The following is a 19,176-nucleotide window of genomic DNA, read 5'->3' on the forward strand; positions in this document are numbered from 1 at the left end:
GTGCGTCCATGGGTCACACTCCTGCAAATCAGTCAATATAGCTTTCAGCCAGAAGAACTTTCCTTAGTCATGGCATCAACAATAGCTTTTTGGACAGGAATCAGAGGGATGCCATACGTGATAAAATAATAAACAAAGATTTAGACTGTAAAAACTTTGATAGTAGTGTTGGCATTGTTACTGAACAGGATATTGAGGAAAATCAAAACTCAATCTTTGCAAGCCCTGATGGTGACCAAAAAGTCTCCAATACTTGGTTTATTGCCAAAATATTGATTTAATGATTCTACAAGACCAATTAGAGATTATAGCGCAGTATGTAGGCCTACACATGCATAACATGGATTCCTAATATCTTTGCATGGGAAAATAGGACTGGATTAGAATAGGGTTATTATAAACCCTTTTAAAGCACTAGATATATGATAGGACCTTGGCAGCCCTAGATCTTAATTCACTTAAGAGTAGAATGCAATATGTTTTGACTGGGTCCCAAACTATAAACACAGGAAGTGAAAAAAGAATAGTCCTTTCAGTTGCTCTAGAAATTTAAATAGCATGGGATGACAAGTTCTGATTTAGAATTTGGGCTGAAATAAGCTTTTGCATTCCTGCACCTGCACAGAGGAAAGATAAGGCTTTTAATAGTGCCGTGCGCCAACTCAGCTCTTCTGACTTGGGAAGAATGTTCCATATTGAATCACCAAGATCACTTCCTTCAAAATCTTAGGATTTCCTTAGGGGCCTCTCATTCCTGATGCTGGTTGGACCCAAAGTGCTGGCTATGGTACAAGATGTACCATAATCGCATCCTAAAATGATTCTCATTAAAAAATATATATTATATATATTTAAAAAATATATATTATATATATATATATAAAATATATATTATATATATTTAAAAATACTGTGTATACCCATCTTGAAATTTTGCTTTGTGGAATTCTGACAAATTCTCATTTAGATTGTTTGATTTGTAATATATCTTGTTGGAACGTAATTCCCTGATGTAGATCATGAAATAAACAACATCAAAAGATGTTGTTTATTAAATGGGTAAGGTTTTTTTTAAAGAAAACTTTTAAAGCCTCACTGGAATGTATCATCTTTCTAGGTCGTTTTAATGACGTATTTATTTTATTTAGAAGGAATGTGAAAAGCAAGAATGAGCAATGTGAGATTTTATTCTTGAAATGTGATAGTTTTACTTCTGTCACCTCTCTGAATCTAGCTGAACATACCTGAATTAGGAAAAAGAAGGCCAAATTTACCCAATTTATCCAGAAAATTTAGGCTGAAGTAACAAAACTGATATTTAGAATAGTCTAAAATCAATAGGTTGGATATAACCTTTGAGAATAAAGATTAGAAACTGGTCTCCATCTGAATATTTAACTAACTTAGTTTAAGAAATGAAGTAAAATTCTATGCCTGTAAATAGAGCTTTTACAGGGTTAGCAACTTCAGGTGGAAAAAAATAAGAAGAAAAGTAGAAAATACAATATTCAAAATTCTCAGCTTTATATAGTTCAAGTTATTTTATTTGGTATAATCTAATTATATTACTAATGACTTAAAGTCTTGGTGTATATTGATTAATGTAATAATCTAGAAAATTAGCTCAACTTGTTCCACATGAAGTTCCCTAGAGGTTTCTTAAAGCATTTACTATTAAGTTAAATAAGTTTCTTCTCTAAAATCAGTGTACTACGTTAAGATACTTACCAGCACTAGAGCAGAGAAATAGCAAGATTTCCAAAAAGATCCTTTACTGGAAGTATAAGGCAGGGAGACACTAAACAAAACTCAAAAGACCATTTTGCCAGAGATCAATATCAACCAAGTCCTTTGGTAGATTTATAATTTCTTTGAAGGCATGTCTGCATAGAACTAATTTCCGAAGCTGTCTGATCCAAACCGCACTGGATTTGAAAACTAAAGTTAGTCCCTATCTTTTAGGTAGGGAATCTGAAGAAACAAAATACTTGCTTTGGACCAGGGATATCGCTACAATAAGAGCTCAGGTTTTGTAACACAGACTACACACAGACTGAATTAACTTGTTAACTAATTAAATAAGTTGTTAACTGGTTATTAAGCTAAACTCTAGTCTTTTGTCAACTGCTAAATGACTGATACATTACTTTTGGAAAATTTTTCATTTTTTAGCCATTAATATTTGTTTTGAACTTTCTGATACAATTGTCTATTATGTTATAACTCCATGGAGCAGATAAAATTCAATAGCATGAATTTATGCAATGAAAGGTTCTAGTAAGTCACTTATGAAATACTGCTGTGTCGATGTTAATTGATGATGAGAACTGAGGAGAATCCCACAAACTGAATATTGTGTTTGTCTTTTACCTTAAGAGTAAGTTTTAAAAAGAAAACAAGAGAATTTATGTGACTTCTCTCGCTGTCCTGCATTTTGTGGGCATCTAGGAAACATATATAACAATATTATAAAATACTTTGGAACCTACATCTTTCAGTATTCTTATGGCCTTCATCATTTCTCTGTCCCCTGAAAAATGCAAAAAATAAAGTTTTTATCTATAAATTATAAGAATACTCAGAGGTCTGAAATAACATGTTGCTGTACACTTGCAACTAAGTTTTTATCTCTAGTGTTATTTTGTATTTTATGAAGTAAAGATAGTACAGTATACTTTAATACTCTAATATACTTCTAATATATAACCCTACACCTACGTTGTTTTTTTCCCCACTGATTTCTGTGTATTTTGGACAAATAATCCTTTTTCTGTCCAAAGTGACTTTGGGCAAGTCAGCCTCCTTAAGGTTCTGGTTTCCACCTATGAAAAAATGAAGCATTTAGACCACATGAATTCCAAAGGCACTCTGAGCTTTAGATGCAACTCTGTGATTATATAAAATAAATGTAAAATTAAATTTTAGTGTTATTTGGCATCAATAATGCTAAATTTCCAACTTGAAAAACAGGTAAATTTTAAGATTTGGAATTTTTTAAAGTGTTAGTTGCCATTAATTGAAACCACAGGGAATAAAACCAGGAATTGCTGGTCAGTAATACATTGCTCAGTTATTCCCAAAGGAAAATAGGCACAGGCATAAATATTAGTTGGCCCAGATTGTGACTTTTGTATAGGTGGAGGCCTAACACAATTGGGATATCATTATACAAATGGTTGGTTTTCAAAATCAATTAAGTAAGCTGTAACCTGGTAGCTGAAATATTCTCTCCCTCTCAAGTGTACATTGTTATTAGTAGCCCTGCTCCCAGGGTTGATACTGTATTATCAGTTCAGCCAGCTACCTCTGGTTCGCCATTTTGGACAGATGATCTTTTTCTTCATGGTAATTTTCATAAAACTAATTATCTTTCATAATGTCCTACTTCAACATTTATTAGACTTGGGGTCAGAATGCTCTGCCTTATAGCCAATCAAATTTTGACTTTCTCTTGCCTAATTTTTGAAGGACAAATGATAATTAATTACCCAGTACTTCTCTGAAAAAATTCCTTCATGTTGTTAAAACTACTGAAAATTGAGTGCAACTACTATGGAAACAAAGATGAATTTGACTTTTTGTTTACCCTCCAGTATCTCTAGTTCTGTCCTTACATGTAGTAACCAGAATAGAACACAGAATTCTATAATTTAAGTAATGTATTCATTCATTCAATAAATTTTTGTAGTATATCTACTACATGCTAGACACTGTTCTAGACATTCAGCATTTCTAATAGAACATTCTGTGATGATGGAAATGTTCTATATCTGCTCTGTCCACCATAGTAGTTACTAGCACATGTGGCTATGGAGCCCTAGAAATGTGGCTAGTGGCTCTGAGGAACTGAATTTTACATTTTAATTAAATTTAAATAACATAGTCATTGTTATATAATGCTATGTATTAAATATATATGCATTAAAAAAAAACAGGCTCATAAATACAGAGGACAATTTGATGGTTGCCAGGGGTGGGAGAAATGGGTCAACAGTTTTTGGTTTTGTCTTTTTAGTTTAAATAATTTTTTATAATAGAGGGTATTAAAAATTCTGTCAACAAATTTAAAAATGGTAAGAGCCATCAACTATAGGAAGAGATAAACATGCACCATTCACTGTGGAGAGAAACAAATCTTCCTAAGGGTGCTTAATGATTTCTTTCTGCATTCTGGAAAATTTGTGTGGCTTCCAAGAATTCGTATCATCATCATCATCCGGGGCTGGCAGGAACTTAGCTTTCTCCAGGGCTTTGGAAGGTTATGAGTGCTGTCCACACCACATTTAGATCTCTCCCGTTGCATAAGCCTCATTTCTACATATGAGCATTCCATTTTAACAATGATATTAGCTAATTTCATTGAAGACCTAATATGAAACAACCACTGTTATAATCACTTTATGTGCCCTACCAGAGGGATGGTGTTATTATTCCCATTTTACAGATGAGAAAATGGAGATCCAGAGATATTAAAGAATTTGCCCAATGGTTACTAATATTTACAGAACTCTTTTTATGTATCAGATACTTTCTACCATGTTCTTCACATTATCTTTATTTAGTCTCACATGCTATAGGCTCTATTATTATTTACCTTTCTATTTATGAAGAAGCTCAGATGCAGATAGGTCAAGTTACTTTTTCAGTATCTCAGTTCTTATTCAGGTCCCAGTTCTCAACCATCATACTATCTTGCCTCTCAGGATATATTTTGCTAGAATAACTTGATTATTTGTGGGCTTAGATTTGTTGCTGAATTTGCCCCTTCAAAGCAAAGATGAATTACCAAAAATGAGTAGGGAGCTATGTTCATAATTTTTAAAATAAATAAATAGCTATATGTACATCTCCTGGTTTTACATACTAATGAGAAGAGACAAATACTAAAGAAATAATTTAAAAAATAAACAGGGTAATTTAAAATAGTGGTAAGTGCTATGAGGGAACTAAAACAGGAGGATGTAATCTCTATTACACCCTGGAGTTGGAGGTGGGAGGGTGGGAAGGAGTGGGGAGATACCCCTCTTCAGAATAAGGGTAGTCAAGGAAAGACCTTTCTGATGAAAGAACACTTGATTGAGACCAAATGATGAGAAGACAGCAACATAAGTAACTGGGAGAATAATATTCCCAGAAGGACCAGCAAATGCAAATGCCCAAAAGAGGGAACAAACTTAGTGTATTGAGGAAAAGAAAGAAGTCCAGTGTTCTGGACCAATCTGCAAGGGAGAATAAGACTGGAGAAGAAGTTAGGGGTCAGATCACAAAGGCCACCGCTGACCAGAGTTAAGGGAAGTAGGAAAGTAGTGCAATCATTTAAGCAAAAAGTGATATGATGTGATATGTTTTTTTAAAAGAGCTCTCTGAATGCTTACTAGAGAATGGACTGATTAAGGGTAGAAAAAAGTAGAGGCATAGAGACCAGGTAAGAAGCTATTCCATTTGCCTATTTTGTCCGATGTGGTAGCCATGAAAATGATGAAAAGTGAAAGAATTCCAGCTATGTGGAAGTAGTGTAATAGACTCATTACTTTCTAAGTATCATATATCAGAATACCTTTGCATTTTAATATAAAGTTGAATTTTTGTGTAACAATCTGATGTTGCTGCCAGTTATTCAACTCTAAGAATGTTTCTTATTGTTATTCATATAAACAAATGACTTTCACAGCATCAGTATGGTTTGTCAAAATTTGGTAATTCAGAAAAATGCACGGGTAAAAGCCTAGAAATCCTTGGTTTAAAAAAAAAAAAGGCTTTCATTTTTACCATATTCTGCAAATAAGATTTATCATGTTAGAGTTATGAGCTGATTATGTGATGTCTGTGTCTCGATAAATTATTCCTGGCTCTCTAGTTACACGCAGTATGTGTGGTTGGTTTACTGCAGAGTAAAGCTGAAAGAATTCCAGTACACATGTTCATGCAGGGACTATACACATGGCTAGTCAGTGTATGTAAGAGTTTTTTGTACCCTGTCCCTAGTATCTTGGCATTACTTTTATTATGTCTGCAGGACTCGTGTAGATGAAATGCCACAACACATTCTTTTACTATTGTAGCCTCAACCAGCTTTTTTTTTTTTTTAAGTAAAAGCAATTACCATCATAAAAATTCCTTACTGGGGAACTTTCCATATTGCGTTATCATTCCATGAGCCTAATAATAGTGGAATATAAAGAAAAAAAATTCTAATGCTAAAATATCTAAAAAAGACTTGAGTTCTCTTTAATGAGGAATACTAGGATTCTGGAGGAAGAGAAATAAGAAAAAAAGGAAGTAAAGTCAAGTTTTCTGGACTCGGTAAGGTTAGAGATTTATAAATCATTGCCTAGCCAAAGATAATTTGCAAATCACATGCACCTTTGCCATTGTCTAAACACAGTTAAAGAACTCTCAGTCTGTTATCTATTGGAGAATGCTAATGCCTATAATTGGTCATTGCTGGACCTTATGTATTTCTAACCTGATAGCTCTATCTGCCTAAAAGCTAATTCTGTGTTTTCTGTGAAATCTTGCAGTGGTGTTATCAGGGAGATTGTGTTCCTTTTGGCACTTGGCCCCAGAGCATAGATGGGGGCTGGGGTCCCTGGTCACTATGGGGAGAGTGCAGCAGGACCTGCGGGGGAGGCGTCTCCTCATCCCTAAGACACTGTGACAGTCCAGCGTAAGTAGCTAAAGTAAGCCGGAGCCAACAAAAAGACACAGTTGGAAATGATTCAAAGCTGTGGTTTCACATGTTATCTGTAAAAACGTTTCACTAGTGAGCCAAGTGTTTGTCTTCTGAACAAGCAATAGGCACAGGAGAGTGGAAGAGCCTTGTTAGACAGACTTTCTTTTTCTTCCTTCCCCCTTACTGTGCAACTAAAAATAAAAGAAAAAGAAAAAAGAATAGCATTGTTTATCTATCCCAGGTATAGCCAGACCTTTAATCTAGCAATAATCAGATAGATTTCCCCCTCCAAAAACTACTGAATTATGGATGAATCCAGGTCTGCTCTTAGCTACATTACCATTATTCCCAGGAAACGTAAATCTTTTCGCATGTCACATAAAATTATTACTGCTACATTAGTATTAAAAGGACCAATGAGAGCACTTCAAGGGTTGAAATGCCTTGATTCGCATCACAAATCACAATGAAAAGAATACTGCCCATGTGTTAAAATAGTTTCCATTCACATGCCCCTATTAATCATCTTCCGGAGCTGCCACCACTTTTCTCCCCGTGACTATTTTATGCAGGTCAGACTGTTCCTCTCCCACCACTCTTTTTCTCCGGTCAGAGTCCCCCTGGTGAAAGGCCAGCCCCATCAGTATTCTTTGGTAGCTGTATTGCTTCTCCCTCCCACCAGTGCCCATTACAGGTGGACCAGTCCCCCAGTTAGACTTTTCTGTCCGCCCAGAGACTAAACTGCTCCTTAGCTGCTGCATATCAAGTGCTCCCCTTTTTGTCTCTAGCTCAGGTTGCAGGCCTCCTTTCCCAACTAGTGTTTGGTGCAGCATTGCGTTGTAATATCACTTCTGCTTTTTTCCCTTCCTGGGGAAAAGATAGTCAGCTTTCATTTTTTAGTTTTCTCTTTTTAACTCAGGATCCCTCTCTTTAGTTCCCCCTCTAAACATCTCTTTTCTTCTCTTTTACTCTTTTTAGTTTGAAATTATTTCCCTTTACACTCGTTCTGTGTTTCCATTCTCCAGCTTTCTTTCCATTATTATCTTTCTGCTAAACAGAGCTAGCTAACTGTCACCCACTCATCAACTAGTCATGCTACCATCATCCCCATGCCCTCGTTTCTGTCTGACCAAACCATGTCTCCCAAGCTGATTTAAACTGGGCCATCCTTTTCCTTTTTAGAATCAGTATCCACTGGCATTCAAAATATATTCAAAATGTAACTTTAATTATTCCATTGACTACCAGTGAGCCAAAATTATAATTATACTTGATCTTTTTCAAACAAGTCCAGAATAATTACCTAAGCTCAACTGCAGGCTACTATAAATTAGTAACCAAAAATATAAACATCTATGATAATAAGTAATATACCCAGATCCTTAAGAGAATGACTTGGACTTCTTTTAAAAGAAGAAGTTAGTTTTTTCTATTCGAAATAGCATGCGCAAATAATAGCATATGGCTTTCCTAATGATAAATATTTAAAAAATTAATTTATGTAAGTCAAATATTGGACATCTTACTTTTTCATTAATTGGGGTGTAATATACAGTATATAATGCAAAGCCATCTGGTTTTTAAATGTAATTTTTCAGATTTCATGTAATGAGATAGAAATTCATTTCTGCATTATTTACTTTGAACTGAAGCTATTTCCAGAGACTTACTTAGTATTCTGTCATTTCCAGTCTGGAAAAAATAGTAAACTTAACATTTCCTACTTGGTGAACAGTTAGTATCAGATTATGTGTTTTGTTGAATACGATTCAAGTGGTTTTTCATTATAAGTAAGTGATTTTTAAACTCATTGTGTTGAACTGAGTACCTGCTTACTATGATAATTAGAAAATAAATTTATTTAATTGCATTTTCTTAAGAATGTAAATCATGACAGCTTAGAGTCTTGTAAAGTTATTCGTAGGAAACTGCCTTAGTTTTTATGTTTAACAACCGTAATCATTATTGCTAACAATCACCAGCATGATTGTTATTTTAATAACTAGTAAAATGTCAAATTTTGTATTTTCTTAAAATAAATGCTAATATGTTTTCATCAAGCAATATATATACTCTTTATGTAGACAGATATATTCACATGTTAAACAAAATATGTTTTCAGACCTTCAGGAGGTGGAAAATATTGCCTTGGGGAAAGGAAACGATATCGCTCCTGTAACACAGATGTAAGTAAAACCAAACTTTGCTATGAAAAATTAGCTTACGTTTCCCCTAGAGCAGGGAAATTCTTAAAACTGTAAGCTATTTGGTCATAAATCCATGTGTACGAAGGTCACATGAATTTTTTAAATTGTTAATAGTGAATGGAACAGGCCTCACATCCAGAAATTCCATCAACAGGGGACAAGGGGAAGCTCCAGCACTAGGAGCAAATACAATCTCCCCCAATAGGTACCAAGAGAGAGTCGTAGGTCCCCCAAAATGCCATGGTCCCCCAACACTCACACCTTTGCCACCACTATCTTTCCACCAGGATTAATCTTACTATGCCCATAAAATAAGATTATTTTATGTTTGCCACTCTAAGAAGCCCCAGATTCTCAGGTCATTCCTCATCTCTTGCCATCCAATCCCATAAAGTTCTGCATATCACATCTTCTGTTTTGTATCTCTGCCCAGCTACTGAAACTTTTCTTCTGGGCCCTTAGGGATTCATGATCCATTGGCAGCAAAAGCCCTTATATCTTGATGTCTCTGAATTTTCCTTCTCTTCACTTTGTTGTTCTAATGGAAACTGGCTGTCCTCTAATGATACTTAAAATAAACTTTAGGCTTCTAAAGGTGTTTTCTCACTTAGCTCTTGAATGAGTGGAAGTGAATTGACTTTTTTTTTCAATATCTCATTACCTCTTTCAGATCGTTCTTCCTCCCTCCTACTTAAAAACCACACCTTTTAATTTCATGTCATCAGACTGTTACACAGTATTCCTCACCGTCATGCTCTCCAACTCTATTCTTACCTTAATTCTTGGTTATTTCATAAATATATAGATATTTTCCTAATATCTTCTCTTCTGGATTTTTCCATAAACATACAAACATATTGTTATTTCTCCTATCTTAAAAAAACAAAAACAAAACACCTGCCAGTTCTTTTCACATTTTTTTCTTCCCTTTGAAATGAAATTCCTCGAAAGAGTTATATACTTCCATATCCAGTTCCCTTGATTTTTCCCCAAAACTGTTCCCTGTCAGATTTTTGCTGCCATCATTCTACTAAAAATGCTCTTGTCAAGTCAAAGGCTAGATGACTTCCATGTTGCTAAATCCAATAGTCAATTCTGAGTATGTTCATCTTACTTGATAGTCAGTAGGCTTCCATAACATACAACTTTTTGGTTGTCCTTTTTTACTGCTGCTTGTTTTTTCTCATTCTCCTTTGCTGGTTCCTACTCTTTTTCTCTTACTTCTTAGAGTGTCCAGGACCTAGTCCTTGCCCTTCTTTTGTGCACTACCAGTATTCATTTCCTTGGGGATCTCATCCAGTTTCATTGCTTTTGATAGCATTCATATGTCCTTTGATGCCCAAATTTATATTTTTAGCCCAGATTTCTTTCATGGATTCCAGACTCGTATCTTACCATTGATTAGACTTTTAATAGACATCGGATATTTAACACGTCCAAATGTTATCTCTAAAACATTCCCATTTACCTGTACCTCCCAGTTTGAGTCATTCTAGATTCCATTCTCTCACAGCTCATATCTAATCCCTCAGGAAATCCCATTGGCTTTCCCTTCAAGATATATCCTAGATCTGACTACTTCTCACTGCCTCCACTGCTACTACTCTGTTCTTCACTGACTTAGTCTGAAGAGCTTTTTCAGTGGATTTCCCATTACTACTCTTGCTCCCTACAGTTCTCAATACAGGAGGCAGAGTGAGTCAGATTATATCCTTTACTCAAAACCCTTCAGTGACTCCATTTTACTTTAATCCAGGGCCCTTAGAAAGGCCTGCAAGGAGTATACAATCTAGCCCTCTATTACTTTTCTGAACTAATCTCCTACTATTTCCTCCTCAGTAACCCTGCCCCAGCCACATGGGCCTCCTTCCTTGTACATACCAGGCACGCTCCCACCTCAGGGCTTTTGCATTGCCCATTTCCTTTACCTTATATACTCTTCTCCCAAAATGGCTTCCTCTTTTACCTCACCTTTATTCAACTGTCACCTTCTGAGTGAGCCCTAGCCTGAATATCGTATTTAAAATTGCAATATTCCCTACTTCCTACAACCCTGAGACTCCTAATCTTCCTTTCCCTTCTCTATTTCCCCCCATACATACTTATAATATACTCTCTAGCTTATTGATCATATTACTTCTATGTTACATTTGCATCCTAAAGTAATAACATGTAGCTTCAATTACAATGATCGTTTCAACCTACCAGCATTATTTATTCATTCACTCAACAAACCATTGAGTGCCTATTGTATATCAGACTGTTCTAGAGTGAGAAGGACAATCTCTGCTCTCAAGGATCTTATAATTTCCTGGAAAATCAGTTAAGTGCAGAAAGTCACCATTCAGCATGATAAATATATGATATCTTAGAATAAGTATGGGATACTATAAAAGCACATAGAATGGGCACATAGCCTAATTAAGGATTTAGAGATTTCTTCCCATAGGAAGGTAAAGATATGAGGGGCAAATAGGAGCTGACCAGAAAAGAAGAACGTGACAATGAGAGCATTCTAGGTAGAAGGAAAATTAAGTGCAAGACTTGTAGGTTAAACAGCATGATACTTACTTGGAGGTAGTAAGACGCCATTCAAAAACTTAACCTCAGATTTATACTTTATGTGAGAATGGATCGGAGAAGGTGAGACTACAACAGAACAATAAACAGATCAGAAAGAATTTAAGGGTACTAGTAGGAATGACTGAAGTGCTGAGTCATGCATTCTGCACTGAGAATGACAGTCTAAAGAGGGCTAAGAGGAGAAAATTAAGGACCTAACTTCAAAAATCCATAAAAATTGAAGAACCAATGTAGTAGTAGGAAAAACAGGGTGAGGGAGATAGAAGGTATGGGGATCAGAGAATGCAATGTACTTGAATTTCATATATGACAAGTGAGACTATTCTCAATGATGACAAATCTGCAGTGTGGCCAAGGGAATACATGCCTAGCCTTGGGCAGAGATGAAGGAGTTCAGGGGTCTTCAAGGCAAGGGAATTTGGGGAGTCTTCTATGCAGATGTTGAGGTCACTCAGGATGATGTTAAAACCTGGAGTATAGAGTGAGACTGTGAACCAGGTACCAGACCCTTTAATAAATAGAGAAAATGACCATGATGAGGTCAGTAGGAATGATGAAGCCAGATAGTGATTTGGATGAATAGCACGAATTTCAGAATAGAGGTTTTACCTAAGGGTAGAATACATTAATATCTACTGTACATCAGACTATGTTAGGTAGGTGTGAGAAAGTCAAACCCATGTCTCAATTCACATTTGTTTCTATTATACAATTGTAGGGGCAGGCACATTCTTTGACCTTAATAAGATAGGTACTATAATACGAATAATGTATGATAAGGAAAAGAAAAAGAAACAAAAAGTACTATAGACATATCAGCCTTGTTGCTTTTTACCCATGAACTTTGTTTTAGATGCTCAAACTGTAGAACTTGCTATTGGTGGATTGACATTTCTACTATCAGCTTTGGCTTCTGTTTTAGCTTTCAGCAAATGATACAATTAACATAACTATATCATGGAAATACAGATTTTTTTCACAAATCTAGACTTTACTAGTTCAGAACATGAGACAGTTCAGTTACCACACTGAAATTTATTTTCAGGATAAGTTCATAAAACTGAGCATAAGTTTATAAGGTGGAGACTTTTAAAGTATAATCTAATATATGAAAATTTAAACTTTCAGAACACATAACCTACTTGCACTGTCCCAGAGAACTTTCTTCATTGATAGAAATGTTCTACATGTGCATTGTCCAGTCTGGTAGCCACTAGCCAAATTAGCTCTGAGCACTTGAAATGTGGCTAGTGTTGGGGCACCTGGGTGGCTCCGACAGTTAAGTGTTTGACTCTTGATCTCACCTCAGGTTTCGATCTCAGGGTCCTGAGTTCAAACTCTGTGTTGCGCTCCATGCTGAGCATGGGGCCTATTTAAAAAAAAAAAAAAAGTGTAAACGAAAAGCAGAACTTTTAAGTTTAATTAATTTAAATTCGAATAGCTACATGTTGCTCATGGCAACCATGTCGGACAGCACCGAGCTACATAGTCTAGCTATGCAGTAGAAAAATAATTGTTATAAAGAAGACTTTAAATATTATATATAAAATTCTCAAAACAAATCAATCTTAGATCATTTTGGAAACAAATGTAGAATATTTCCATTTTTGGTAATGATAGAGTAAGTTACTCTGACAGAACTCTTTTCAAGAATTATTGAATAAGAATGTTTTAAAACATCACTTTTAAAATCTGCAACTCACTGATAAGATAGTGAGGGAAATTCCGGAAGGTCAAATTCTTTGAGGAAGGGGAACTCAAAAATGTAAGTGGAGCACCTAAAGTACTTTTGCCCTGACAGTATTCAGTGGAAGAGACCAGATAAACTGCTACTGTGTCTCTTTCCTTCCTCTAAGGAAAGCTTTTCCCAAAGCTCCTTCCTTGTTCCTTGACAGACTTCATTCATGTTTTATTGGCCTGGAGGCTACATATCCATTTTAAACCAGTCATGGGCTAAAAAGAATGGGATTACCATAATTGGTTTAGACTAATCCAGATTTGCCCCTAGAATGAAGTTAAGGTCACCTTTCCTGAGAGGTAGATTCCTGGGCAAAAATCAGAATTCTGTTAGCAATAAAGTGGAGAGTTCGCCACACATGTTTGCTCAGAGCTCATTTAGTTTCCAACTTTACTAGTAAAAGTAGCAGCAACAGAAGTAGTAGTGGTAGTAGTTGCTGCTAACATTTACTGAGCATTCACTATGTGCTGGACCCATTAATTTAACCATATTTTCTTCCCAATCTGAGAGTTCTTCTCCTTCTCCTGGGCAGTGAGTTGGCTTGCTGAGATATTTTAAATTTTTATTCTTTCAATAAAAATCTAGAAAAAATATGCTAATTTAAAATTTTGGTATAATCTGTTCTATTACAACTTTGCCTCTGCAACACAAATTAGCTCATAAGTGATTGTCATTTTGTGCCATATTTTTTGCCACTAAGTGATGTAGCGACTAAAGTCAAACTACATTGATACAGTTGAATGGTAGAGGAAAATTGTAGTGTATATGATGACCCTTTATCCCACAGTCTTCTTTTTGCTAGTTTGGCCTCATGCTCTGTCATAGAACTCCTTATCATGTGTTTCTGCCTGTTCTTTGTACATTGCCCTCTTGTCTCTATAACTCAACCTTCTCAACCCTTTCTAAATTATTTCACTTTTTTGAGGGGACGGTGAATAAAGTCCTATGTTTACTCCAGTATTCCCTTGTTAGGAGTTTGCCATGTATTTTTTAAACTGTGCTAGTATTTTATTAGAATTGTTAATTGTTTTCGTTAGTGTCCTGTCTTTGATTTGTCTGCCTCTAATGCTATTTTTCTCATATGCCTGCTATTTTTACTGTGCAATTTTGTAGAAAGAGGTTTTTCAAGAATGTATTAGAGTAGAAACTCCTATATTTTATAAATCTTTTCTAAAGTTTCTATTGTATAGACTATATTAGACAGAGAATTTAATGAAAAATCATGAAGAGTGAACTGATTGTAGTTAAGATTGAGTCATGCAAGCAAAAGAACTTTGGTATGTTCCAGTAAGCATAGAATGGGTGTTACTATGGAAGTATTATAGGGTTATTGTGTTTGTATTCTTTAAATTAACCTTGGAACTTTTTTCTAAATGTACAATGGTTTATTTATTTATTTTCAAGATTTTATTTATTTATTTGACAGAGGGAGACACAGCGAGAGAGGGAACACAAGCAGGGGGAGTGGGAGAGGGAGAAGCAGGCTTCCTGCTGAGCAGGGAGCCCAATGCGGGGCTCGATCCCAGAACCCTGGATCATGACCTGAGCTGAAGGCAGACGCTTAATGACTGAGCCACCCAGGCGCCCCTGTACAATAGTTTAAGTGTTCTTTTTTTCCCCTGTATTGCCTGGGTGTCTGTTAATTTAAGGGATTCCAGGGTACACTTGTCTTTATTAGATCAGCCTCCAAACTTAGTGCATTTTTAACATCATTTAATACTGTGCTCATCATATTTAGTGACACTGTAAATAATATATGAGACATTTTTACACTTAGTTAAAATCAATTTGACAGTCTAAAACTAGGAAACAATTCATAAGCATTTTGGCTTGTCATTTGTGATCCAAGAGCTTTTCTTGAGACTTAAATAGGGAATAAAGGATAATTGCAAATGATCCTGGAAGAATTTACAAATCATTGCACAGAATGAGATCATGTTAGTCAGTCAAATGGCAGGAGCACCCGTTTATGAATCTTGGAGGTTTGCTCTCTGCTGTTTAATTTATGCTCAGAATGCACATTATAATAAAAAATAGAAAATCTATGAGGCACCTGGGTGGCTCAGTTGGTTGAGTGCCTGACTCTTGATTTTGGCTCAGGTCATAATCTCAGGGTCTTGGGATCGAGCCCCATGTAGAGCCTACTTAAAATTCTCTCTCTCCCTCTCCTCTGCCCCTCCCCCCACATTCAGCCCCCCACCTCCAACACCCGCTTGAGTGAGCTCTTGCACACAGGCACACGTGCACTCTCTCTCTCTCTCAAAAAAAGAAAGAAAGAAAGAAAGAAAGAAAAGAAACAAAATCTAGGAGATGTTAGTCTGATCCACTTGTCTTTGATAAGGCTACTTGCATTCCTTTTAAGATCTTACAACCCATTCATAGCCTGTCAGTTTCTCATGTAGTATAGCAGTCTTGACCTTCTCATTTCTGTGATTGGCCAGCTAGTACTATAGATTACCACTTTAGTTCTCATGTTTTTACATACCATAATTATTTATCATTGTTAGTCATTACTCTCTGATTAGAGTTGAGTTAGCTTCATTAAAAGCATAAGTGAAAAATAGAATAAATTAGAAAATCCAAGGAAAAGGAAAATAATATTAAGTTGGGATCAATACTTTAAATATGTATCATAAGCTCCTTCTGCATATTAAGATGGACCACACATTTTACTCTGAGTTTCTTAGAGGCGTGAGTAAACAGGCAAAACACTATCAATTCTAAGTTTCATAATGTCATGTAGCCACATCAAAAAGAGATATATCGCAAAGGAACACTTTACTATTTTGAAGTTTTGATTCTCCTATAGGGATCTCCACACTGGTGAATCAGATTGAAACATGCAAGGCTGACAGTACTCTTTTTGCTTAAGTTAGAGGAAAAATTAAAACTGAGAAACTTTGTAGGCCAAGTAATCTTAAAAAGTGGCTAGCACAAAAACAAGACAGCCACACCTTGTCCCCACTGCTGATTTAATTCCCACCACAAGCGTTTGAAGGATAGAGGAGTGGTAGAAAGACAAGAGCTCTCCAGTGGAAAGGGAACAATGTTCCCATTATTTCCTGTTCCATTTACCCCAGTTGGAAAGAAAAAGATCCCCAGAGATAGAAGAGGCAACTTGTAAAGAAAAAAATCTCAATCTTGAAAAAATTTAAAAATAGGTCAGAAAATTGTATCCAGCTGTAAAATTAGCTTGACCAGTCTCAACAGCAACTTAATCCGCCTGGAGGCCAAAGGTATTCACATGATAGACTCTGAAGCTGATTATCTGCATTAGGATGCATTAGGCAGTTTGCTCCCTAGATCATCATTGGTCACCCCAGAAGCCTTCAGAAGCAACTAGACAAGGACTCTTTCTTTGACAATCATGTATATGATGGTCTCTACGACAGAACAGCATGTAAAGACAATAACTATAGCAGGAACAAATTAAAATGGTTTTCATCTTGAAGTTACCGAGAAATCTGGAGCTTTTATTATAGATATAGAGTAGAATTGGATGAAGTTAGGTCTCACCATTAAAGTAGCAACTATAATAGAATATTTGGGATCATAAGCTAATCTAATAAATAATAGACATGGCCCTTGTGAGACTTTGGTTTGAAGAGCAGAATTTTATGGAAGTCATAATGCCATAAAAAAAGACATTTCTACATTTCCAAAAAGAATTCCTGTTTTAGCTTAGCTACTCTCCAAAACCAAAGGGGAAAAAAAATCCTCATTTTTCCTGTTGTATGTTATTTGTGATTTGTGTGTCTGCTTGATAATGTGACTAGTGTGGGGATGACCAGATTAGGTGGAGGCTGGCAGCGCTGGTAGTGAAAGAACTCACCCAAGGCAGAACAAAGGAGGTAGAAGTTTATCAAATACACCACAAGGGAGAGGCGGGCAGGACAGCAAAGCAGAGACTGTCTGCCAAGAGGCAGTGGTGGGGGTTGCAGTTGAAGAGGGAAGGTGAGGAAGTATGGGAATATATGGAATTTTCCTTTTTTTGGTATCTGTGTCTGGGTGTAAGTAACCCATAGGTCAGCTAAGGCTTATGGGTATTTGGAGGTGGGTTCCCTAATGGGCTGTTTGTATTCAGCCTGGGGCTTGGGGGTCACTGTGCGCCCTTCTACATTACTCAGGTTTCCATTTTTCAAGTTGGTTGCCTAAAAGCAACCTCTACAACCAGGGTAAAACTTCTGGTGAAATACCTAAGCTTCACTCAGGCTGGGATGGAAAGTCGTATTTGTCTTGCATCTTAAACATCGCATTTCCTCCTTTATCTTATACATCAAAACTATTAAAAAAAAGTATGGACTCAGAAGGGTTTCTAGGTCATCTGTGGTCTGTTCAAAAATTTAAGCATAAATTGTATAGTACCTAGGTATTTTCTCAGTCAGTGTTTCTAGAGGGGCATACTGTTCTGCAATTTTTTTCTTCTTCAAGACCTTGCTTATGGTCATTAAGAGGTGATACACTCCTTTGGTTGTGGAGAAATATAGCCCATATTTCAAGGTAGGATAGTAGTGGGAAAAGTATAGATTTTGGATTCAAATTGACTTAAGTTTGAATGCTGACTGTAACTCTTGTTTGGTCTTGGCAAAATATCTAATCTCACTAAACTTCAGGGAACTCCTATATAGAATATAATTATATCCACCTTGCAGGATTGTTTGAGAATTAGAAGAATTAACACATGTAGAACATCCAGTGCTACTTCCTAATACTTAATCTGTACTCAATACAGTGTAGTTAATATTGGAGACATTTTTGTTTCCAAGCAGATTACAAAAATTACAAAATACATAACCTCATACATAACCTCATTATATCTTCAAATCACTTTTATAAAGAGGAAGAACAAGGTTTTTTTTTTTTTTTGAAGTATTTAAAATGAGGAACTAAAGCTGAGCAGTACCATGGAAGGGATTGAGTCAGGCATAGGATTTCTGAGTACTTATTTAGTGCTCTCGTAACAGATGGAGCCCTTGGGAGGTGGGTGTGGCAAGGTAAGCTTCTCTGAAAGAGTTTGGTCACCTTTGACATTGTCTTACTTCCAGTCTAACCTTACCCTGCAGCAGAACCAGATAGCTGAGAACATTCTGAAACTACAGACCTTGCCCCCAGGGAGAGGTGTGGGGTAAGTGATAACAAGGTACAGAGTTGATCCATTAACAGTGTTATAACCGTGTCCCAGGTTATAATTAGAAAACAGATATGTATCCAACACTGGATTTTCATGAATATTATATATAATATTTTTATAGTATTATATGTGGCAAAAGGTAATAGGAGCAAGTATCATTAATCTTCTTTGGGTTAGTATGAATTTTATGGTGTGTATCATGTTTTGAAAAATAAGGACTAGCTTCTAAGCACAGAATAGAACTTGCTTGTTTATTTTGTTCTTAAAAGGGATGTTTTAAAAATTACAAAGTGAATGTTGCCTAACATTTTCACAGGCTTAGGGGAAAGGGTTATGCTATGGACAGATAGCATTTCAGTTAAATTCAGGCCATACAGAAATAGATTTAAGTTTGAAAACTTGCACAGAGGATTATGGTATCAAATATGACAGCTAGATTCTAGTTTGGACAATATAGGTTTAGCAGACTTTTGTTTCTTTTTCTTTAAAAGTAAATATTCAGTGAAACTACAAAAAATGAGAAACCATTTTGGAGAGAAAAGATAAGATTAAATCAAAACTGGTTGAGCTGATTCATTGGATATTACATTTAACTTTAGTGAGATAATCATACAATACCTGGTAACTAGGAAATCAGGAGTTTTGTGTGCAACTTCTAAGAGGAGGTGTGGAAGCAAGGACTTTGTTAGCATGTGTGTTATTGTGTGACTTAGAAAAGTGATGCCTTTTTGGGTGAGCAAATAAAAATGTCCTTTCTTCACAGTCCCATGTCAAGTACGTGACTTGCTAAGCAGATCAGGGGCTGGAATTTAAATTCCACTTATGCTCCTGAAACTAATAGGGT

The 19,176-nt window shown here is 36.0% G+C and overlaps 1 protein-coding gene across 2 annotated transcripts in view; it reads left to right on the forward strand.

Moving 5' to 3' along the window:
- ADAMTS6 (ADAM metallopeptidase with thrombospondin type 1 motif 6) overlaps nt 1-19,176 on the forward strand; it is a 305,810-nt gene that overhangs the window by 207,068 nt on the left and 79,566 nt on the right. For both annotated transcript variants that reach the window (XM_073905405.1, XM_073905407.1), the window contains exons 12-13: nt 6,522-6,667; nt 8,796-8,859. In XM_073905405.1, coding sequence (XP_073761506.1) covers nt 6,522-6,667; nt 8,796-8,859 — 210 coding nt within the window. The remainder of the gene's footprint in view (nt 1-6,521; nt 6,668-8,795; nt 8,860-19,176) is intronic.

This window comes from Callorhinus ursinus, unplaced genomic scaffold, assembly GCF_003265705.2.
Source record: "Callorhinus ursinus isolate GAN/ISIS: 27379988/994484 unplaced genomic scaffold, GSC_fseal_2.0 scaffold23, whole genome shotgun sequence".
NCBI classification, from domain to species: domain Eukaryota; kingdom Metazoa; phylum Chordata; class Mammalia; order Carnivora; family Otariidae; genus Callorhinus; species Callorhinus ursinus.